Consider the following 23,780-nt stretch of genomic DNA (forward strand, 5'->3'; position numbering starts at 1 on the left):
ATTCTGTGATTCTGTGATTCTGTGAAATCACACCAATCAGAGTGCTGTGTACACCCTCACTGCTCTAATCTGCGGTCTCCACACTTCCTCCATTTCATGGCTGAGGCTCTTCAGCAAGGAATTCCCACCTTCCTGGTACTGCTGAATGGAGACAGGAGCCTGATGAATTTGGGGAGAGGGGAGTGTGTGGCAAGGTGCCAGAGGGGCCCCAGGAGGACAGTGTTGACTGCTGGAGCACCCTGCAGCTGTGGGCAGAGGAGGAGGGCAGAGGGGACCAGGGGTCTCTTCTCCGCTAAAGAAGCCAGAGCTCCACACAGCAGGAAGAGAGCTTGCCTCTGTGTTTCTCCCTCAAAATGAAGTTTTTCCCATTAAAAATGTTTCTGGAGCAGCCATTTCTTATTTTTTTGAAATGAAAGATCTGTTACTGAAAGCCCTTTTCAGCTGCTAGGAGACAACAGAGTTTAATCTAGCGGTATAAAAAATCAGGGAAAGCAGGATAAAACCATTAATCCTTGTCTTAAACAGTTGTTTGCAAAAGCATACTTTCCTTTCACTATCTTAAGAGCCACAGAGCCATAGTGACTGAAGAGAACACCCAGCTTGTCTTTGCTCCCCTCCATCCTCAGCAAGGACCTTCCTGCTGCGATAACCTTTGTTTCCTTTGGCTTGCGATTTTTGAATACTGTTGTTTGTCCTGTCTAAGAGTAATAACTAATTAAAGCACACCTGTGCAAAACTATGAATTAACCAGGTTATGATGGTGTGTGCGTTGCTTTGGATCCCATGAGTAACAGAGATCCTGACACCTCCCTGCCCCATTGAAATGCAAATGTATTTTCTTTCAGTGTTCCAGGAACTTGCTTCAGTGCATATAAAGAGAAAAATCTGAAATCTATGCACTCCTCTCAAGTCAAATAAGCCCAGGTATTGTGTCAAGGAAAGAAACATAAGATAACAGCAAAAGCCTCATGCTCTCCACCAACTCTCTGTCCCTGAGCAGGGAAAGCAGAACTTTAGAAAAGGCTTAAAACATAAAATTTTGTAATGGTGATGCAAAAGTGAGGATTCTTCTGTGATCTATGGGTGGTACTAGGGATTGCTCATCTTGCTAGGAAGCATCTGTTACAGGACAGGCCTGTTTCTGCTTTCATGATCTGCATTGCTCTGAATTATTTTTGCTCCTCTAACCTTTCATCTCTTTCTTTTCTGATTGTTATTCAAAAGATCTCACCTAGCCCACCAGGCTTTTGTGTCAACAAGGAGTGAAACCCAAGCAGAGTCAGCTAAGAATTTCCATTACTACTAGCTGCAATTACGTGGCTCAATACTAGGTTCCTAATGAATGTTTTGAGGTTTAATTTTCATCTGTGCAGGCAAGGTCTCCATAGTGTCTTGTCCAGGCTGATCAAGCAAGTGAATCATTTGATGCTTAGCTTCTCCAGCATGTCACATAGCCAAGGCTGTCAGCAGTCCCCTGGTTTAACTGAAATGCTTAGCAGCTCCCGAGTATGAATGTCACTGTTCAGAGTTTCCCATTTCTTGTGCTGTCAGTGTGGAGTGTATAGACTGGTAGTCTCCAGGAATGATGAGCTCTACCACTTTAAAGGAGGAATTTTGGGCTCTTTTCGAGCTGGGAAATCTCTAATACAATGTCACACATGCATTTTGGTCCCTATGACATATTACTCCCACCTCCATGTAGGTAGAAAACAAATTCTGAAAAACATTCTTTGATCTTCCACCCACTGATCTGCTTGAAATTTAAGTTCTGTGCTGCAACTCGAGGGAAGGAGGAGTAGGAATATAATTTATACCATATTTAAAAAAAAAAGAGAGAGAAGAGGAGAAAACATTACTTCCACCAGTTTTAGAATTATTGCTGTATAAATCTTTAGTATTCCTTCCTTTTATTTGTCACCGCACTTTTCAAATGACATTGGACTACTCTGTCCCAGTTACACTGTTTTCTTTCAAGCAAGAGCACTAGGTTGCTCCTTAAATTTAGATTTTTTTTTTTCCTCCTTTTCTGTGATGTTAAATGGAACATTTAGTTTCTGTCTTGAGGTCATGCTTCCTTGGGTGATGAGTATTCGTAAGATCCTGGTACAAACATGGGGCAAATCCAAGCCACCTATTTTCTGCCCTGCTGACAGATGGGTTCTGGCAGGAGTTGTGAGGATTAGGAGGGATTTCTCTTGCTTTTGGGGCAGGACAGCTGGCTGTCACTCCATTTGTGAAGGAAAAAGATGTCAAAAGTTATGCCTATGTTCTCCTCTGGAGCTGCTCCTTCCATGGTGCAATGCTTGCAAGTGCAGGTGTCACCCATGTGAAACCTGTGTGGTTCTCAGAGTGGCCTGGATTCTTCTCTTTTCTGCCCTTTTCCCTGCCTTTTCCTGCCTTTTTCCTTTATGTTGTTCTTGTGTTTGCTGTCGGAGTCAGAAGGAAGCATTGCAGGGTGGTTGGTTTTTTATGCATATCTCTGGGGGAGTGCTGGGTGGTGAAGTGCTTGGTGTTGTTGAGTCTAAGCATGCTCACTGCAGGGACAGAGACAGCGATTGTTTGCAGCTGACCTGAGAGGGCTGGTAGGCTTTGCACCAGTGCTTGGTTCACCTCTCTGTGGGTTTTTGTCACAGCTGTGCAAAATTTTATGGTTTTGGTGATTTAATGGATTTGTTCAAGGTGTGGCTGGTTTTTGTAGCTACATTTGTTAGCTTTAACTTAAGGAACTTGGTGGTCCATGTTGGTTGGTACCTACTATGAGGCTCACTTAATTTCTGTCATCCCTGTTGGCAGTAGACAATAGTTCCTAAAAGGACGAGTGCAAGAGGAGAAACTTTTTCCCCTGGATACTATAATACTTTGCCAGGAAACACAACAACAAGTCTGTGACACAGAGCTGTTTTCAGATACGCTGTGAGGAAAACGAAGATGGGTAATGGCATCTGGACACTTGCAGTGCTAATCAAGATAAAGGGGGCATGGTTTCTTTGCATCCCTGTTATTATCAAAGAGCTTGTTTTCATTAAATCTGTCGTCTCCCACCATTCTCATCAAGGCATTTATCTGAGGAATGGTTTCTTTTAGCTCAAGATAGAGCATGGATCCCAGAGAGGTGCAGTGATACCAGAATTGATTTGGCCAATATGGTTTTGTCACTCTGCTCACTTTTACAGCCTTGCTGTTGTAAAATGTCAGTAGTAAAGACTTGTGTGTGTAACCACAAGCCAGCTGGTTGTGGACATGCTTTTAGCCTGCTTCTCATGTAAATTAAAATATACAGACTTCAGTTGCCGTCATGGGGTCATAGGAGCAGTGCTTGTATTTTCCCAGTGCTATGAGTTGACGTGCTTTACTTCATGGTTGAGATGGTCTAAAAGCACATGCTTATGCAGCTACAATAACCTGGTTGACATGGGATAGCCTTCTGGTCTGCAGTAATTTGACCACTTTCCATTGTAAGGATTACTTTCCATATTGTAAGAGAAATCAGAGTCATCCCCAGGGATTCTGTCAGAGCCTATAGCTCTAGTGTGTGGACTACAATATAAACCATAAGAAAATAAAAGATTTTTTCTCAAAGACATCAACAAGTGTTTTTTGCTGATAAATTCGGATTGGGATAAATCCCAACATCTCCGTAAATGTCTGGGAATAAGGTACTGTGGTTAGTGGATGGTAGGAGTCTCTCATGGGGAAAGCTAGGTGGAGAATTTTGGTTACTAATTTTGAAATTTTCTGTCAATATCTGTCATTCTGCCACCATACCTGCTGTTACCCTCTTAGGGTTTCTGTTGATCTAGTTGCTTATGCATGTAGAAATGAAGCTGTTGCTCTAGTGTTTCTGCTGTTCACAGGGATGGCAGTTGCAGACATTTAGATTTAATCTTGATTGTAAGCTATCCGTGGCCAGCAGACCTCAGAAATCATTATCTTAGAATGCCAGTTCAATGTTACTGTTGATCAATTGCTGAACTCTGGTTCTGTAGCCATTGTGTATGAGTAGCTTATCCAGCAGAATTAGCTTTCCCCTCTCTTTTGGGGGAAAAGGAAAAAAAAAAAAAGGATGAAGGAAGAAGGAAAGCAGTCTTATGAAAGATTTAATGTTGTTTATTTAACAAACAGTATTTAATAACAGCATTAAATAGTGTCACTTTTCTGTGCTACACAAATATGTTAGTGGATCTTGAAAGTATATTTCAGGTAATTGATGTGTGTGTGTTTAGGTATTTTGTTAGTTTTTGTTGTTGGTATTTTTGCTACTGGGATCAGGCTTAAGTGATGCTAATGGATTCTTGCAGCTTTGTGTGAGTACACTGGAGTTCTTCAGACACAATAACATAGTCCTTGGGTTTGGTCCCTAAAACCTAGTATTGATTTCACTTTGAATTTTACAGCTTTTCTTCTTTACAGCCCCATGATCTGGAAGACAGGGACAGGGAGCAGAATGAAGCCCTCGTAATCTGAGGGGAAATACTTAGCAACCTGCTGCACCACTTAGACCGACATGGGTCTCTGGGGCTGGAGGGGGTCACCCAAGGGTACTGAGGGAGCTGGTAGAAGTGCCCACCAAGCCGCTTCCCATCATTTATCAGCAGTCCTGGCAAACCGGGAAAGTCCCAGTTGACTGGAGGTTGGCAAATGTGATGCCCATCTACAAGTAGTACTGAAAGGAGAATCCAGGGAACTACGGGCCTGTCAGTGTGACCTCAATGGTGGGAAGGTTATGGAGCAGATCGTCTTGAGTGCCATTGTATGGCATGTACAGAGTAACCAGGTGATCAGGCCTTGTCATTATGGGTTTATGAAAGGCAGGTCCTGCCTGACTAACCTGATCTCCTTCTATGACAAGGTGACCTGCTTAGTGAGTGAGGGAAAGGCTGTAAATGTTGTCGACATGGGCTTTAGTAAAGCCTTTGACACCATTTCCCACATCCTTCTCCTGGGGGAACTGGCTGCTCATGGCTTGTGTGGGTGGACTCTTTGCTGAGTAAAACACTGGCTGCATGGCTGAGCCCAAAGAGTGATGGTGAATGGAGTTAAATCCAGCTGGAGGCCAGTCACAGGTGGCATTCCCCAGGGCTCAGTGTTGGGACTGGCTCTGTTTATTTAATATCTTTATCAATTATCTGGACGAGAGGATCATGTGCACCCTCAGTCAGTTTGCTGAAGACACCAAGTTGGGCAGGCATGTTGATCTGCTTGAGGGTAGGAAGGCTCTACAAGAAGGGTCTGGGCAGGCTGGAGTGATGGGCTGAGACCAGTTATATGAGGTTCAGCAAGGCTGAGTTCTGTGTCCTGCACTTGGGTCACAACAACCCCATGCAACGCTACAGGCTTGGGGAGGAGTGGCTGGGGGGGGGCCCCGGGGGAAAAGGTGGCAGAAAAGGACCTGGGAGTGCTGGTCAACAGCCGGCTGAGCCAGCAGTGTGCCCAAGTGGCCGAGAAGGCAAATGGCATCCTGGCCTGTATCAAAAGTAGTGTGGCCAGCAGGACTAGAGAAGTGATTATCCCCTTGTACTCTGCACTGATGAGGTTGCACCTCAAATACTGTGTCCAGTTTTGGGCCCCTCACTACAGGAAAGACCTTGAGGTGCTGGAGCGTGTCCAAAGAAGGGCAATGAAGCTGGTGAGGGGTCTAGAGCACAAATCTTATGAGAGGCAGCTGAGGGTTGTTCAGTCTAGAGAAAAGGAGGCTGAGGGGGGACCTTATCACTGCCTACAACTACCTGAATGAAGGGTGTAGCAAGGTGCATGTTGGTCTTTTCTCCCAGGGAGCTGGTGATAGGACAAGAGAAAGTGGCCTCAAGTTGCACCAGGGGAGGTTTAGGTTGGATATTATGAAAAAATTCTTTACTGAAAGGGTTGTCAAGCATTGGAACAGGCTGCCCAGGGAAGTGGTTGAATCACCACCCCAGAATGTATTTAGAAGACTTGTAGATATGGCACATGGTTTAGAGGTTGACTTGGCAGTGTTAGGTTTATGGTTGAACTTGGTAATCTTAAGGGTCTTTTCCAACCAAAACAATTCTATGATTCTGTGATTCTTGTGTTGTTGAGTGATGTTAGGAGGACCAATTAAGGACTGAGTACGTTTGACCTCCCTGGGAAACTTGACCAGTAGGAGGAAGAGATGGGAAAGAGCTCATTACACAGTAAGTTGGAATAACTGCCTGTTTTGTCTATGGGTGATGTAGTCTGCCATAGTGCCTATGACAGGTGAAAAACTTTTGAGTTGCTTTAAAAGGGTGAGGTGGATGGACTAGTAGAGACTGTGGTTTACCCCTCCTGCACCTGTTTTAGCCCAGAGTTTCAAATTCTCCTGCTGGTTTATGGTTTGCTCCTTAGAAGTGCTGGTAGGGAAGGTTCATAAATACGGTCAACATTCATACACCCCAGTAGTGTGACTGGGCTGTTCAGATGAAATAGTGACTGAATATCTGCATTCTGCCCTTTTCCCACCACCTCTTTGTTGGCCTCTTATCAAGAGGAAGATCATGTCTTCTGGACATACCTGGAGGGTCACCTGGATGTAGACAGCTTTGATGTCTCTGGTATTGCACAACCATATCAGCCCCTCTTTAAAAAAATCCCTTCTATCCCTTGATTTATGTTAACAATCCACTTCTTCCTCAGAAATCCCTGTTGTTCAGTTACAGACAGGAATCAATTCTGCGTGCATGCAAATTTCTAAAATGGTGGGACTTCTCCAATGTTAAAGAGTGGTCTTTCCCCAGAAGACAGTCACTGTGTACACAGGGCTACTGGCTCAGTCAGACAAGATTGTTAGCACTTGCAGATGAAAATCAGGGGCACTGATGAAATCTGAGTTGAATCCCTGAGCTGAAGATGTTTAAGGCTTCAAAAGCATGATCTCAGGAGGCTCTCTTTTGGAGAGTATGAGCTGAGAGAGAAGTGTTTCCCATATTCCATTGGGAAAAAAAACCAAAACAAAACCAAACAAACAGCTGAACAAGATGCAGCCTGTCACACTTGGTGTTTTGGACTGCTGCTTGGTTACAGCTGAACCAGACTTGTTCCCTTGTGAATTAAAGTTATTGTCCTGCTTGAGGATCTGCTAACCTGAGCTCAGAGGATGCTAGGTGGAGAACTGCTGCACTGAGGTAGCAACGATGATGCTATGCTGTGGGCAACAGAAGATAAATGTTGCCATGATTCAGTCTAGCTTGTGTTTAATAATGAAATTGCTCTTCATAATTCACGTTGGCCTAGGTCTGCATGCAATATTTAGGGAATGTAATTATTTCAGGTGTGTTGAGGGTGCTTAGGGCCTTATAAATCCAAGAGCAAGAATAATCTGCTAGGCAGGGGGCTGGTGGGAAAGGGAGTGATTTGTGGCCATTTACGTAGCATCTGTCAGGACCTGCTACTTAGCTGTTTGATTGCAGTCAAAATTTCCTCTAAGAAGAGATTTTTTTTGAAAAGCTTTTCCTCTAGCAGTGGATAATTTCAGATAGATTAAGTAGCATAAAACCTTTTCTGGGAAGTGATAAAGTAACTTAGAGCGTGTAATTGCTTGTTGCCAGATAAAAATGGTCCTCTGTTCCTTCAGGTACCCCCTAGCAATGACAGGTTTGTCTATAAAGGCTGGGGTACATCTAGGATTTGATCTTAATGTGTGAGGTTGGAGTGGTCTTGCTAGACTTGACTGTGGTGGAAATGAGAATGCATTCTGCTTGTTTACCAGGTGGGAAGAAGTCTGTACCTTAAGAAGGACAACGGCAGGATCTGTGGGGAATCAAAAGCATGTCACCCCAAGAACAGGTTTTATAGTGATATTTAGGTTGCTTGTTCCCTGTTCCACTGGCCATTGTCTTTCAGCCTGGTCCACACTGATTGCAATCTGTGGACTGGATTTGCATCTGTAGCATCCTTGAGGGTAACGCAAACAAAAGGTGACTGATGACTGAAGGGCTGCTGCATAGTGGAGAGGCAGCAATGTCTTTTATGAGCAAAAATGCACCTAGGACGATAATGTGGCTGTCTAGCTATTTGCCCACTAAGGATGTAAATCCCTGATTGCAAGAGGCTGGGAAGATGTAACTGGGGGAAAAGCCCACTCAATTAGTCTGCTTCTTATCTACTCCTCAGTGCTGTCATGCATGTGACGTAGGATGAGCATACTCTTGCTGTGTCTTAACATAGCTCAGCTGACATGGAATGGGACTCAGGTGTGAATGGGGGCCAGAGCCTTTGGCTGCCCAACGCGTTTCAGCACAGGACATTGACATCGGAGTGCCAGGACAGCAACCCCTCTTCTCTGGCTGCATGCACAGACTTGCAGCTCCCTGTGAGTCGACAAGAGGCTCTTGTGTCCTCCCAGACCACAACCTCGCTGCTGCTGGACTTGCCCTGCCTGGTGGGCTGGCATTGTGGGGCAGGTTGCTGAACCCAGTGTTAGCCCACGATGAGGTCCCCATGCTGCACAAGCTGTTTGCCTCTTCTGAGTTCAGGATGATGTCCCTGTTGTCCACTTCTGCCTTAGTGCTTGCACGAGCTGCTCCACCTGCCCTGGAGTATGCCGACAGTTGCCACAACCCCGTGCAGAGCAGAGCAGAGCAGAGCAGAGCAGAGATCTCTCTGTCTCATCAGAGCAGGTTGCTATGGCAATGCACAGTCTGCTGCGCTCTGGGTCTCCAGGAGCCAGAAATGATGGTGGTTTTGCAACACTGAGGTAAACATCTCTCTTTTCCCTTATATAGCGCATCCACCCCTGGTTAAGAGCGCTGGCTGCCATCGGCATCGGCCTCCTCTCGCCCCCTGCGCAGGGGAGAGTGGCTCCAGGTGCTGGGAGCGCGCCTGAGCCGCGGAGCCTGGCTGCCGTGGGTTGGAGCGGTGCCTGCAGCGTGCGTGGGCTGTGGCAGTGGCCCTCCTGTCGCTGGGTGGTGTGGGTTTCCCACTGGGGAGGAACAGGGTACTGCTCGGGAGCGGCATTGCTCGCAGGGCCAGCTGCTGGAGTGTGCTGTTTGCTGGCGGAGGGGTATGGCTACAGCTCTCCTGGATGCCAAGGGTGCAGATGGGTCCCCAGCTGCTCGCTCGCAGCTCTCTCGATGGTTTGCACTGGTCATCTTGGGCAAGTCACCTGCTTTCGCCTAACTCCCTCTTAGAGCCTGAAAGTGATCTTGCTGTTCCTTGCCCCCTGGGAAGGCACCCCAAGGATGCTAGCTAACAAGTGCAAATGAATAGAGTTGTGGAAATTTGCTGGGGATCTCTCTGGGCGTTGCCAGAACTTTGTTGTGGTGCTGTGGGCTTTCATTCATTTCTCCACTGCTTTAAGAATCCATCGGTATTTCTCACATCCAGAAGCCTGTAGCTGGCAGGTGATTGCAGACTTTTTACGGTGTCCTTTGTTACTGCAGAGAGTAATGAGCATGACAGGCTGTTGCAGGCAGGGAAGTGTGGATGTGTGAACTGAAAATGAATCTCTTGCTTGATCTCCTGGCATTTGTTCCAGCATCTTTCTCTCCACCTCTCTCCCTCTTGCTGTTGGTGTGTGTGTGGAGGGGGAGTGGATGCTGGAGGGGGGAGTGGAGGAGGGGAGGAGTTTCTAGCAGCCTCTTTTTTTTTTTTTTCCCCCCCCCCCCACCCCCTCCGTCCAGTGACGTGAGCAATGCCTGGAAGAATCAGCCTGGCTCCAAACAGTGTGCCTGAAGATGCTGGAGAAAACAGCCTAGTGCGCTTTAAGCAAACACTGATTGCTTGAGCCTGAGCTCTCCAGACATAACCTTTTCCAGTTCCTCTGCAGGGGATTGGGAAGTGCCATTACCTTTCTTCTCCCCCATCCCATACACTCACTTTTGGAAATGATCGGAGTTAACAGTGTTCAGAGCACCAGCAAAGTCCGGGTGAGAGCCACAGGTTCGGTGAAATACTCCCGAGAAGAATCTCTCTGGCGGCAGTCCCATCGGTCAAAATCTATGAAAATCTCAAACTCCTCTGAGTTTTCTACTAAGGAAAGCAAGGTAAATAACTAAATGTTAATAGTGTTTCTCTCTGATAGGAGTGGAGGTGGTGGTGTTGAAAAGGTTACAGTCTGCAGGAATTAAGGGCTCTGGATGATCTGCAGTGATGACAGAATTGCTGTCAGGTCAGAAAAAAATATCTAGGCTTGAGGAGAGACTTGAAGGTGAAAAAGGTCTGGTGTGTGGCAGGGATTGAGTCTTAGAGGAATGCCCTGTCGCTGAGCTTGGTGCAATAGTAAACAGTGAAAACTTGCTAGCGAGGATGCTAATCGGAGCTCAGCCCTTAGGAAAGGTGCCAGAGTTGGCAAGTGATGTCCTTGGGATTATCTGTTTAATGGGAATGATTTTTCATAGAAAAAATAGTTTTTGCTCCTTCTCTGTAGCTCTGTGGTTTAGTAGGTGTGGGTGCTGGGTAAAAAATATCATCTCTCTTGCATGCTTAATTACATATTGCCATCAAGTATTTATTAGGAATGCATCACTTGTGCGTTTATAGGAATACCTTAGTGTATTGTAGCCATTGGTAGCACAGGCTATGCCCAGCTGCTACAGTGGCTGTGTGCAGCATCTCCCTTACCCAGACTAGCCCAGTTGTTTGGTTTCTAGGCAAACAACCCCCACTCCATGCAGTATTGTTTCTTTCCTCATTCCTCGCTCCAGCTCAATAACTGAGAGCCACCCAGGAACCCATGGCAAGAGCTTTAGTAGCCATCTCCCTCCCAAAGGTGCTCCGTGTCTCCATGGGTTGGATGAACTCAGTGCAGTGACCAAATATGCCTCTAATTTCTTTCCTGCTGCAAATTGATTCTGCCTTGGGATTAGAATATACAACCATTTGCAAAGGTGTGTTGAATGAGGCTGAAGTATTTCAGAGTGTCAGTCAAAGGCATTTAACCATGTCCTGTATCCACATACATGCAAACAAGCAGGCACATGCATGGATCTTCCTGTTCTGTGCCTTCCCTGAATCTCAAATCTGTCCTGAGAGAAACCTTTTCTGCCCAGTACTGCACAGTAGTTCCTAGCAGATCACTGTCTGCTGGCTTACAGGTTGTATGGCATTTTAGAGCCTCAGCTGCAGATCTTTAATCATGAAGTAACACAAACGGAACTAAATGAAGTATTTTATTCAGTCTAGTTTCAGGAACATCCATTTTGAGGGTCTTACTGACTATAACTAAGAAACTGTGTACTGCTAAGGTTGTGGCAGGATGGCACTGCTAGCATGGCCATCCTTCTCAGGCTGTTGCTGATGCAGTATCTGCTGCTCTAGCAAATGCCAAAGTAAAGGCTGCATCTTGCAGGTGCTCTGGGACCCTGCTCTTGTGATCATGTTCGCCCTAGGCATGGGAATAATTGCACGGTATTTGATGGGAGGATTTATCTACGGAAAGTCTCTGCATATGGGGGAAACTCGGGTCTTTTGACATTAGGTGAATCACTTAATCTCTGTACCTCTGTTCCCTCTCCCAGGCTTTGTGCTCACTATGTATGCATGGTGTAACATCCTCAGGGCAGGGACTTTCTCCCAGAGATGGCATCTGACATGTGGTGTCTCTGTGGGATTCACGTTTCTGCCTTCTGAGTTGTGTAGGTTGTTGTGTGAGAGATATCCACTTCTCCTGCCTCTCTCAGAAGATTGGGAAGCATACTGCAGCTTTGGTTTTGCTTGTAGTGCTGTTCCCTTATTTCATACAAAGACATTTGTGTCTGTGGAGCATCTAAGACCTGCAAAAGCTGTGTTATGGAGGGCTGAGCAGATCCCTACATGCCCATCAGTGACGCCTGCCCAGTTGACAAGATGACAAGCAGCTCTGCCACTGATTGGTCTTGTGATTTTGGGCAGCCCTGTTCTTTCTGTATGTCTGTTCCCCCTTCTGACTGTTTTGCACTGATTTAGAGAACTGATTTATATTTGAGTTTTAGCTCTTCTGTTGTGTTGATGGAAGAGACCTGGAAGTTGTTGCTGCTGTGTGGCATTGCAAATGAGGTCTTTTTATCAGTGTAAGTATGTGAGTATGTGCTTATACATCACCTCTCACGAAGTATCTTCAGTTCTAGGCTGGGCTTTCAGGACAGTGGTGCTGTGTAGACCCCCTTGGTCTCAAGTAGGGCTTGATTTGTACGCTTGTCCTCTTCCATACTTCTGTGATTGTGTTTCCCACTTTGTGTCTGAACTGCTTTGTATTTTATGGGCTTCCCCTACAAAGTAATTAAAATGTTCAAGACCTGTTTCTGTTACTGTTTCAGCTGATTTAGTGCCGGAGACAGATGAAGTCATTTGTGCCTAAGAAACATACTCTTCTGATACTTTGTACCTATATGACTCAGCCTATTTTGCTGATCTAGAGAATATTAAATATCCTCATTCTCTAGCCAGTATGAACAAGGCACCAACATGGTGCCTGCATATGAGGTCTGCCTGCTGGAGCATTAAAGCAGCTAGGTAGCCCAAGGACCCATCATCTCCTTGAAAAACATCAGGCTGTGCTTCTGTGCACGCATTTGTACACACATGCACCTGTACATATACAGGCCCCATCAGGTGATGCATCCTGGGCGTGTATTATAGGCAGGTATCACATCCCCAGACCAGCAGCAGAACCTGTGAAAAGGGTACTGTGGTGTTCTGTTGTTCTCGGGAGAGCAGGCTCAAACCCAGGCTGCAAGCAAGGTGACTTCAGAGGACCTTAGGATTGTCTGTGTGACCCAGCATGCTCAGCAGTCTCTTCTCCTGACAGACTCTGTTTTCCTGCAGCCATGGACTGAATTGCAGAGTGCCTGTGCCTGTCCTGCCTGCAAATACACAGGGCTTGTAAAACAGTTTCTGAAATAGGCTGTGTAGGTGCTCCGCTATCAAGAAACACTTCTCTAGCTTTTCCTCTTTTCACCTCTAATAATCCAGTATGAGGCCTTTACTAGTAACACTGATGAAACACTCCAGCAAGTACAGAACAAATCTCTTGAAGCAACCACCATGTATCAGTTTTACACAGGACGCATTTCTTGTGTGGCATTAATTTCTTGGCTCTCAGGAGCCCCAGCTAACTATCCTTTTCTGTTTTATGATGATGTATCTGGCAAAATCTTTCCTTCCTTTTTTCTTTCTCCTCCTTCCTCCCCTTCTCCATACAACCCAGATTTCTAACAGAGGACTTTCTCTTAGAAATGTTCTCCTCCAGTTGGTGACGCACTTGAAATTCCCTGGGTGAAATGATCTCCTTTCCTTCCCCCCTAAAACATTCCTATCAACCCTATCTCCACCCACACCAAAACAACATTCATCGGTTCCATATGCTGCTGAACAGCTCTGTGCTGTTTTATGAATAATGTATGCCGGCTTGTTAGAAGAACGTTTGTTGTACAAACCAGTGGAATTTGAAATTGAGAACAATATCAGCAGATATGCCATGCCGTGCACTAACCCACAGGCTTCTTAGGGTACTACTGTGGCATCCTTGCTGCATCCTCTTCAGAAGGGGGGGAAATGCATGAGACGTCGGGAGCATGTGGGCTTTGAGCCTGGCAAGGAGCTACAGTCAGTGATCAGAGCCCTTATCCTTGCCTTACCAGGTGTTACAGATCTGTGCATGAGGAGAAAATGTCAAGATCTGGATATTGGGGGAAGGTGGCAAATAGGAGATGGTGAGGTAGTGTAGATCTGCATGCAAGGAACAGTTCTGGGGGAGGGTCAGCCTTCAGATAATCACTGAAACAGCAAACGGGCAGTGGTATATAGCAATGTGTCGCACCCCATCCAAACCTGGCAGAAGGCAGTGACACAGACACACTCCCAGGTCCAAAGGACAGGCACACTAACACCTATCAGGACTGCATGCAGATACTTGTGATATCTGGTATCTGTTGCCTCTGTAGCCTGTTTTATTTTTGTAGAGTTCTGCTACTTTTGTTGGTTTTCCTCTCTCCAATAAATAGCGTATGGTGGGAGCTGGGGCTGGTGTCTGGCTGACTGCTGTGATCTGAGGGGCGGAGCTGATGGACCAGTGCTGAGTGACTGGGTGAGATGCTGAACTTCTGACTGAACGCTTCTGACTGCAAAGACTGAGCATGTCTTTACCCGGAGGTTTGACTGGGGCTTCCTTGGTTGCCTGGGGTCAACTGTACCACTACCAGCTGGAGGTGACGAAGAAATGTCCCCAGGCAGGGCTTCTTCTTACAGTGGTATCAGAGGAAGGTGGCAGGAGCCTGAGACAGAGTGCACAAGTGCACCCCTGTTCTGGGGGCTGAAAAAGCCACCTGCAGTAGCTCCTTTAATGGTCAGATAGTCATTCCTTCAATAACAGCTCCAAAAATTGGGTTGGAACTGGGTGTGAGCAGAAAGCCTGGGAGGCAAAAACTGGAGAAGAAAGTTTGGGTCATCCCTGCTGGCTCTCTGAACTTTGTTTTCCCCGTTTATCCACTCACGGCAGGCATTTCTGGCTCCTTCTCTTTTTGTGCATGGAACAAGTATAAGAAATACCTGTGGTGTATTCCTTTCCCTCTTGTCAGGCTTTTCTGGTGTGTACAGAAAGTCAGTAGTCTCTTTCTAGAGCCAACCCTATGTTGCCTGTTGAGGGAAGGGCTCACACAGTGCCCTGGGACCTCTTGCACACTGCTGGCCAAGCTGTGGGGGCCCTATGCCTGCTTGTTACATTGATGATTTACCAAGATGAGTATCTGGGTAATTCATTATGTCTTTTGTCCCTATGCGCACACCTGGTTGTGCCTTTCTTTTGTTCTCTGCTTCTGCATGCAGAAGCTGAGTCACAGCATAGCCAGCAGCCTGGTTAAATAGGTCCAATGGTTGGCAAATGTGACAAGGTTTTGAGGGAAGTAAGGATGGTGAGTGACCTTTTTTTCTTGGCAGCTTTGTAATATAAACAGAAGTTTTCACAAGCACTCTCTGCATAGTTTTGCTTCTCTTTCCAAATTGAATAGGAGTACCAACTGGTGAGAGCTTATGAAAATCTGGATTTTTAGTTGACCTGCCTGCTTACCTAAGGGAATGGAACTTCTTACAGAGTTAGAGGCTTCCACTTAAAAAAGAAAGTGTAAGTTTCTTGCTGAGGTATGAACAAATACAAACAAATCCCACAAATACTTAACAAATCCCCTTGTTTTTTCATACTGCAGTCTGCTAAGTGTCAAATTGGAGCTGTAAGAAACAGCATTTGAGTTAAGATAAGGAAAGTGTCTGGGATGTTGCCTACTATTCTGTTTTATGCAGCAGGTAATTTTTTTTTATTCTCCCTTCAAAACTGCCTTTGTTTCTCCAGACACCTTAGATCAGTGCTGGGTCTCAGGTGTGGTGGAACCAGAGATAACCAATACTCAGAAAAGGGAAAGCTGCACGAGTAGGCTTTTGCGATCTGAGTAACAGAGTTTAAGAGCTGAAGCAGTGAAGCTGGATACCGCTGAGTAATTGGTAGCTGGGGGCTTGGATCCTGCCTTCAGTAGCCTTGGGTGCCAGAAAGGACAGAAAGTCTCTTCCCTTTCCAAGTGGTATTGGTCCAGCTTGGAAGATGGGACCCATGCAGTATTTGTTCTGGCACTCCCTGCTGTCATCCACCCTCCAGTTTTCTGGCTTAGATAGCAAATTTGCCAAGCACTTCCCAGGCTAGAAGATAAGAATCTGTGATTGTTGTCAAACTGTAAGAGTGCTTTAAATCAGAGCTTTTTTTTTTAATTCTCATTGCCTAGAGAGAAAACATGAGTTAATAAAACCTGTCCTTGCAGCTAGTTAAGTATCATGAAAGTCATGTCCCCGCCATAATCTCTGATCAGCTTTGTTGCAATTTAGTGAAGCATTTAAGTGCTTGTCTCCAAGTTTGTTTGATTTAATCATACTCGAGAGAAGTCTGCTGAAAAGAGCTGCTGTCTGAATCAGGGCCTTGGGAAACAGCCATTAAATAAATGATGGAGCAGGTGCTGGGTTGTATGCGTCTGCTACTGGCTGCAAAACGTGGGAGGAGGAAATTCTACTTCTCTAGTTCATGTGAGAGCCCCGTAGACATTAGGAAAATGTTAAAGCATAAATTGCTTCAGAGAAAGAACGTAAAACAGCTCTAAAAAGCTGGTGAATGCAATGGCAAGTGTGCAGCCCAGCAGCAGTCTCTCCCAGAGAGGTGGGTTGAGGGGCAGGCATGAGAACTCATGTATCTCCATCCCTTGAGAGGTCTGCTCACTGAGGTATCACTGAACACACTTGGTAGACACACCAAACGTGCCCTGTATATGGCTGCCCAGGCTGTGGATACTCTGTAGGGTTTTCTCTTTCTTTTTGTAAATAGCAGAGACTTGCTGAGAAGCTATGTTTCATGCTGTATGGGGGACACTGTGTCCTTCGTCAGATGTATGCCATATGACTGTGTTGGTGTCTGTTATTCCCTAAAGGAGGAAGATGGAGTCTGGCTCATTAGTAGAGATGGGGACAAACACATGTCACTTTCCACAAGGCAAAAGCCTAGGGCATTTGTTGTTCCCATACCAGTCTGGAGTGCTGCTTTTGTATGTCCTGCTCTTTGGCTGTAGTAATCTCTGTAGACTTCTTTAGCAGCAAAATCCCATAAAAAGCAGTACTGCACAAGGCAGGTGTTCATTTTCAGAGGTCCTGACCCAATCTTGTCGGCATTTGAGCCAGGGAGCAGCAAAAGACATTTTTGATACCCCAGGCCAGGTTTTTGCTATGTTTCAAAAGCTCATCCAGCCAGCTGGGGAAAGAAATGCTGCTTCTATAAAAATGGGGAGGCAACTGGGGCAAAAATGCAGCCTCTTTCATTTATATGTAATTTTCTGGCTCAAAATGTAAGAGAATATTTTAATCATAGTAGGAAGAAAAAGATAAGTCAGAGAATAAGAGGGGGCTTTGGCCAAATCATTAGAAACATAGTGGCTTCTGCTAGAAGATACTGAGTGACCTTAGGGAGTCAATGTCAGCATCAGCTGATGAAGAAAAATTGCGGTGTGTCTAATTCTGCTGGACTGCTGACTGTGTGGAAGGAGAAATATTAGTCCTTTCTTTTGCTTTCTTCCTGCTAGGTGGTCTTAAAATCTCTTGATAATTCTCCCCTGAAAATTAAGCAAAGCTCCTACAAACTGCCAGCAACACCCTTTCCCTCACCTTTGTCTGTTTGCCTTTGGATCAGAGCTCCTTAAAGAAGTTTGAAGAAGATAGGTTAACTAGAAATAGACAGTGAAAACTCCAGAGTTGGAAATATTTCACCATATTGCTGTGAGTCGTACAGCAAAGTCCTGTTAGCAGTGAGGATCTCTCTCTGCTAGGTCAGTGTAAGTAGGGTGTGGGGTTATTCCTCCTGGTGGTCATATCTGTTCTGTTGCTCTGAGAAACCTGCTTTTTATGGTACACTGTGACTAAAAGTTGCTGCGTGTGTAGCCTCAGCATGAAGCGAGTTGTACCAGTATGTTTGACCTGCTTGTGTATGGTTCAGTCGAACCAGATTTTCACAGAGCTGAATGTTAAAGATGCTCAAATAGACCATGCAAGGTTTAGAAAGGAGTGAGTGCATCTCAGGATGAGCAGTGGATATGCTTATGGGATTCTTGTTGCAAGTTTAGCTATGGCATATGCACAAGACTAGTTTCAACTCCTCAGTTTTCCAGATTATTTTTGTTTTGGGTCAGAGTTAAGGCTATTTAAATGGTAATGTTTCTGTTGAGAGTGTCATAAGTATTATACTATGTGATTTTCAGTCTTGTTCATACTTGATGTGCTACTTTTTGGTAATCATGTGCATCAACAGTTCTTCTACACGTTAACATATTTTGAGACTGTGTAGGAGTTACGTGCCAGAGGGAGTAGATCTAGCTATGTATATAAGATAAATTACAAATGTGGATTATAAGTGTGAGAATCAGAGACATTCTATACCAAAACACTTCACTTGAGTCAAGTGGCCTATTTGAAGAACTCCATTAGCTTGTAGTAATAGTAGGCATTTGTCCATTGTATGCAACAGCTACTGGAGGGCTGAAATCACTGACACACTTATCCAAGTGATGGACCTACTCCCTCTCAAAAAAATCCATTCCAACTGTGTGCTATCCACCCAGGCTTAAGTCAGCCTCCAGACCCTTTTCTTTGCAGGCTGATATCAACAACAGAATTGTGACCTTTGCTGTCAAACCTACTAGCATCTTTTCCTATTAATTGAAAGAGTAATGATGTTAGCAGGCAGCAGTCCAAGATATTGATCTTCAAGCACAAAAGCTGCTTATTATTCATTTTCTGTTTCGCACTTAGAAATGAAACATGTTTATGTTTAAGTGTGTGACTGGGGAGGGATTCAGGTGTCTATGAGGCTCAGGGGCTTTGGATAGCTATAAAGTGAAGTCTTGGCCCCGTTAAAGTCAGTGAGAAACAATCTCACTATCAGGAATTAAATTGGACCTTGAATTTCAAGGCTGTAGTCTTTTGGCTTTTGCAAACTTAACAAGGTTATTAAAAAAAAAAAAAATATCCAAACAACAAACTCCCAAAACCTGCTTGAGAAAATGACCGTTATCTCAAACCCTGCATTCTGGTGTTTTTCCCTTAGATGAGATCTCTGTTCGAGACTTTTGCATTACTGTGAGCAGATATGTTACTTTCTTCCTCAGAGACAGCTTGCTTGCTGGTATTAGGTAATTTTCTTCAGCGTATTAATGTATGTGTAGCAGGGGTCAAACAATGATTCCATCTCATTTTTCTCTCTTTGCAGGCCCTCTACAATTCAATCAAGAATGAGAAGCTGGAATGGGCAGTGTAAGTACGCTGTGTAGAAATTAGGAGTTTAAAAATAATACGTGTGTAGTAATCTGTTTATATGTCCTATGTCACCATCGAAGTGGGCTCCAAAGCCTGTAGAAGATAGCCAGTGTACATAATGAGTTTGCTTTTCTGTTAATGAATGACCTTGCAATACTGCCTCATTTGTTTCTCCTTCAAGGGGAGTTGTTAGTGATAGGAGCCAACTGCATTTGTAAGGAAAGAGGACATTTCATTTAGTATGAAACCTCAGCCTGAAAAGAGAGAAATTAAATCCTCCGTTGTTCTGTGACTGCATAAATAAAACAGAAGCTGATTTATCCCTTTAGCTTTGGGTACTTGTGTCAGAGGCACTGAATAGAAACACATGTCTTGGATTGAGTTTCCTGCTGTTGGTTTATTGTCTTGTTTTGTCTCCTGATTAACTATGGGTAACTTAACAACAACCTAATATGAAAGATGATAAATTGGACAAAGTCCAATATCCCCTGTCCTCAGCTGCTTTTGACAGGCTAACACTTGTTAACTATGGAAATACTGCAGACAGGAAAGAGCTTCAGTTTCTGATTGTGTTAAAATGACATTTCTCTGTGCTTAGGTTTTATGTGGTCTAAGTATGCCAGCAAATAGAAGGGTCTGCTTTAGATTTTGCTGCTTGCAGAACAGTGGATTCTGGTGTAAGAATGATGTCTTTTACCTCTTTTGGCTGTACAAGATGTTTACCTGCTTGGTTTTATATATCTGAAACCTCACCTTCTTGAGAGCAATGTATGTCTGGATGCATGCTCCTGCATATTTTGTGCTAGAAGTCCTGACAACTGCCATAGGTCTTGCAGGCCCAAGTTCATCGTCTACAACTGAATTTCTCGTCAGGGTATGCATCCTCACTTACAAGAGCTGCTGGTCCCAACTGGGATTGCAGCCCCCCTTCCGAAGTGTGTTGGATAATGTCAGAGTAGTGAGGAAGGTGTGCTGGTAAGGGTGGTCACCAAAAACTGGCATCCCTGATGAGCCTCATAAGAAGCACAGTGGGAGGCATTTTCCAGACCGTGTCTTGGACCTGGAATGTACTGTGTGAATCTTACATGTCACAACGCCAGAGCTGTTTGGGAGACACTCTCTCACAGGTACTTTAGACCAAGCAGAATCCATTATGTGACTTTCTCGATGTCAGAATTTTTCCTTCAGCTCTTGGCAAGAGGCCATACCATATGTAATACACTTGGGCACCCTCCAGGTGGGACCTGGCTCATGCCTGGCTCTGCTCCCATGAGCTTCAATCAAGGTGATTTATGAGATAGCTTGTTCTTGTATAGGTAGTAACTGCTTCAGCATTTACATAGTCCAGTCCCTTGCTAATGAATTGTTTGGGAAAAAATTTCAAGAAGGCTGGAAAAGGGAGAAATCAGAAGCCTCCTTAAATATAACTTTGGGATGTGGATGTAAAGCCACCTTCTCCAAGCAGAATGCTTAAGGTGGCCTATTGTCCATTCCACTCTGAAACTCAGACAGATAGCTGGGACTGATGTGACAGTTACTTTCCATGCTGTGAAGAAAAGCTCATTCTGACCATAGTCAAAGAAACTGTGCCTTTACCTTTAGGGCTGAGGGTGCTGGTTGGAAGAGGGAGCGTGAAGATGCCTCTCATCACTTTTACAGAGATGTGTGGTTGATTTAAAATAATCACCTCAAGGAGCTCCAGGACTGCCTGAGCTAGAAGGAGGAGGCACATCACTCTCTTGCTCTACTGTCGTGATCTGCAGAGAAAGGTGGATAGGAAAGAGACACAGCTGGATTTGCTGTGATGGGATTGAGGAAGATCCTCTTTTTTTCCAAAGAGTATCTCTTTGCTTCCCTGATGCAGTTGGGAGGGGAAGAAGTAGGAGGTAAGGCAAAGGTGGAAACAGGGCTCCAAAACCCAACACAAGCTGCCTCATGATACTGGCATGTTGAAGGAATGCCTTTCCTCCAGCCAGAATCCTTTTGAGGACCTAAGACTTTCTCTAATGAGCTAAGCAATAGTTTAAGAGCTTCTCTGTCAGTATGTTATTTGGTGGATTAATGACTGTCAATAAGTCCATAGGCAGGGGAAGGTAACAGCAATATGTAAGATGGGGGAAGACTGCTACATGATCCTTATCTTAGTAGCTGTGAGCTAGGTGTGTCATCATCCTAAATGGTTTGCTGTCCATTTCCAGTAGAATTACAGTCTGATCCAAAGCACACAGAAAGAAAAGCCTACCATTGATTCCAATTTTGCAGTCAAGAGAAGTGGCACCTTATTCAGCAGATGTGCTTCAGAGACATTCAGTAGAGTATTCACTTATCCTTTATGAACGGGGAAGCATGAGTACAGCTCTGGAAGAGAGAATTGCATTACAGTTCTTTTTGTGCAGTAGTTCCAGGTTCAAATTCTTCAGAAGGTTAAAAGCAAATCACGTACCATGATCTGTAAAATCACAGAATCGTAGAATGCTGTGAGTTGGAAGGGACCCACAAAGATCATCGAGTCCAACTCTTGCCTTAGCATAGGACAATCCCAAGATTCAGACCATGTGTCTGAGGGCACATGTTGTCCAAATGCTTCTTGAATATTGTCAGGCTTGGTGCCATGACCACCTCCGTGGGGAGCCTGTTCCAGTGCTCCACCACCCTGTGGGTGAAGGGCCTTTTCCTAATGTCCAACCTAAACTTGCCCTGGCACATTTATCCTGAACTGGTGAATGTGGGATCCTGAATACACACTTCTAGTCTGCACTGCACCCCTCACATTTTTTGGTTACTTTTCACAGTAGAACTGCCAGAAAACGTTCTGCCATTTACTTAGCATGCCATTTACTTTGCTTGCCATTTCCTCTTGCCTGCCTTGTTGTTCAGTGTCCTGGGAGAAAAGAGAAAAGCACTACGGGAAAACTAACCATCAGAAATACAATTTTTCTTTCTTTTATCCCATTCCGTACTTCCTCTCTACTGCTTACAGTTCTAGATCTCTCCTGTCTGTTGGACTGTGGTTAATTTCTTTGAACAGCAAATGAAGCACTAAGTAGTGACTTCACTTAAGTCATTGGCAGAAGTTCCTGCAATCCTGCTGACCATAGTGAAGCAACATACTATTTCATCCAGTTAGTCCAAGGCATCCTGTTTTCAGTGTGCTGAGGTCACTGGAACCACCCCAGTAGTGCATATAGCCCCAGAAGTTGCGTTGTAATTTCTCATGCTGCTTAGATTTCCCTGAAGGACTTGATATTTCTATGAGATTTTTTCATACATGAGTGGTAAACTCTTGTTCTTCAACCCTGTCATCACCCTTAAGATGAAATGAATTCAAGATTCTGGGAACATGAGCAACAAGATTAAAAGATCTGGGTTTGTTTAGGTGGAAAAGGGAACACTGAGGAGACGGACCCGAATCTATTTTTTTCAGTGTATAAAGGGTGTCGCAGAGCAGAAGGGTGTGAATTATTCTTCACACCCATTGTAGTTGGGCTTAGATTTGAAACAAGGTAAGTTTGGGTTAAACATTAGAAATAGCTCTCTAGCAATAAGTGTTTTAAATCGGGGCATAGGTTTGCCTAGACAAGCTATGGAAGTGCTTTCACTGGAGGTTTCTGTAAACTGATTATTCTGTCCAGAATCCGTTAGGAAGAGTGGATCCAGCCTTAGAGGTATAGAGATGGATTAGCTGTCCTCTTATCATCCTTTGAGTCCCATTTTCTATAATATTATGGCCCAGGTTTTTGTAGATGTTTCTCATCCTTTGGCTTTTGCACTGATCATCATCAGGTGTAAGCTGAAGAAGAATAACTTGATTTCAGAGGTGCCAGAGCTAAATATGTTTTGTTCGTATGATGTCTGCATGGAAATATGGTGGTGAACATTATTGTTCTCCATTGTTTGTAATACTGTGTCTACTTCCTGTTGAAGGTGATAGGAATAATAAAATCATCATCTTAAAACAGACTGAATGGTGATCTAAACTTAGCATATGAAATCCCAAAGTGCTGTTTACAAAACTGCAAAAAACAAATGGCTGCATTTGAGATGGCTGCATCCTGAAAGCTTTCTCTCGGCAGGACAGTGTAGTTTTCAGGAGAACCACTTATGTTTTGACTAGTGGATGATACCATTTTATTTCCAGAGAAGTTTAAACATGGACACAGTATATTCTTTTTTGGTTTTCTGGACTCCACTGAAAATTCCTTGCCTTCCAGACAAACCAAAATAGGTCTTTTTGAGACAGTGATGGTGGGAGAGGGCTGCTGCCAAATCCTTTCTGTGTTTCTTACAGCAAGCTGTGATGCTGACACAGGGATGGTTATGAAGACGTCTGTGCTGAAGCTAACCTTTTTCTAGGTCAAACCCAGAAATCTCTCCCCGTTATAATTAACTCTTTGTCTCCCAAGTTCTAAGATGTTTCCTGTTTGCAGCTTCATGATTGATTTTAGAGAGGGGTCAGGTGGTAATCACCTGGTTCTCCTTTCTTCTTTCCTCCATTTGGGAAAGGTGCCAAAATTTCTCTCCACTGGTTTCTCAAGTAATTTTCCTAATACAGATGCTATCAATTCCACAGATTCATATAATTATGTATTACAAATCTGAATATTTTTTTAAATGGCAATTTTTAAGTGGATAAACCCAGCCTTTTGCCATGTTGTGTAAGTTTCCTGTTTGAACAAATGCAGAGACAAAGCAGACTTTTAAAAAAATAGAGGGTTTGGACCCTGTCTTTCCAGCTTAGTGACTTTGAAGTTTTTCAAGGCAGAACCTCAAATCAGGCTGTAGGGTGTGCAGAACTGTTTTTGTAACTGAGAGAACCAGGTGGTGGTTTTCTCCCAGAAGACAAAAATGGCACTTTGTTGTGTAGGGTCTTTTTGGGGAGAGGCAAAAATGGCAACTTCTACATTTTTGCTTGTGTTTCAAATCTGCATGTTTAAGAATAAGGGGCAAACTCTTTCTGGTTGTCAGTGACCATGCATTTGGGAAGGAAAACATTGTTATTTCAATGCTGTATCTTTAAGTTATAAAGCAAGGAGATT

At 44.4% G+C, this 23,780-nt stretch overlaps 1 protein-coding gene across 1 annotated transcript in view; it reads left to right on the top strand.

The window, feature by feature from the left end:
* Window positions 1-9,821: 9,821 nt before the first annotated feature.
* PSD3 (pleckstrin and Sec7 domain containing 3) overlaps window positions 9,822-23,780 on the top strand; it is a 37,886-nt gene continuing 23,927 nt past the window's right edge. Inside the window, exons 1-2 of the mRNA XM_010170260.1 lie at window positions 9,822-9,980; window positions 18,698-18,741. Of these exons, the coding sequence (XP_010168562.1) occupies window positions 9,822-9,980; window positions 18,698-18,741 (203 nt within the window). The remainder of the gene's footprint in view (window positions 9,981-18,697; window positions 18,742-23,780) is intronic.

This window comes from Antrostomus carolinensis, unplaced genomic scaffold (genome assembly GCF_000700745.2).
Source record: "Antrostomus carolinensis isolate BGI_N321 unplaced genomic scaffold, ASM70074v2 scaffold10496, whole genome shotgun sequence".
NCBI classification, from domain to species: domain Eukaryota; kingdom Metazoa; phylum Chordata; class Aves; order Caprimulgiformes; family Caprimulgidae; genus Antrostomus; species Antrostomus carolinensis.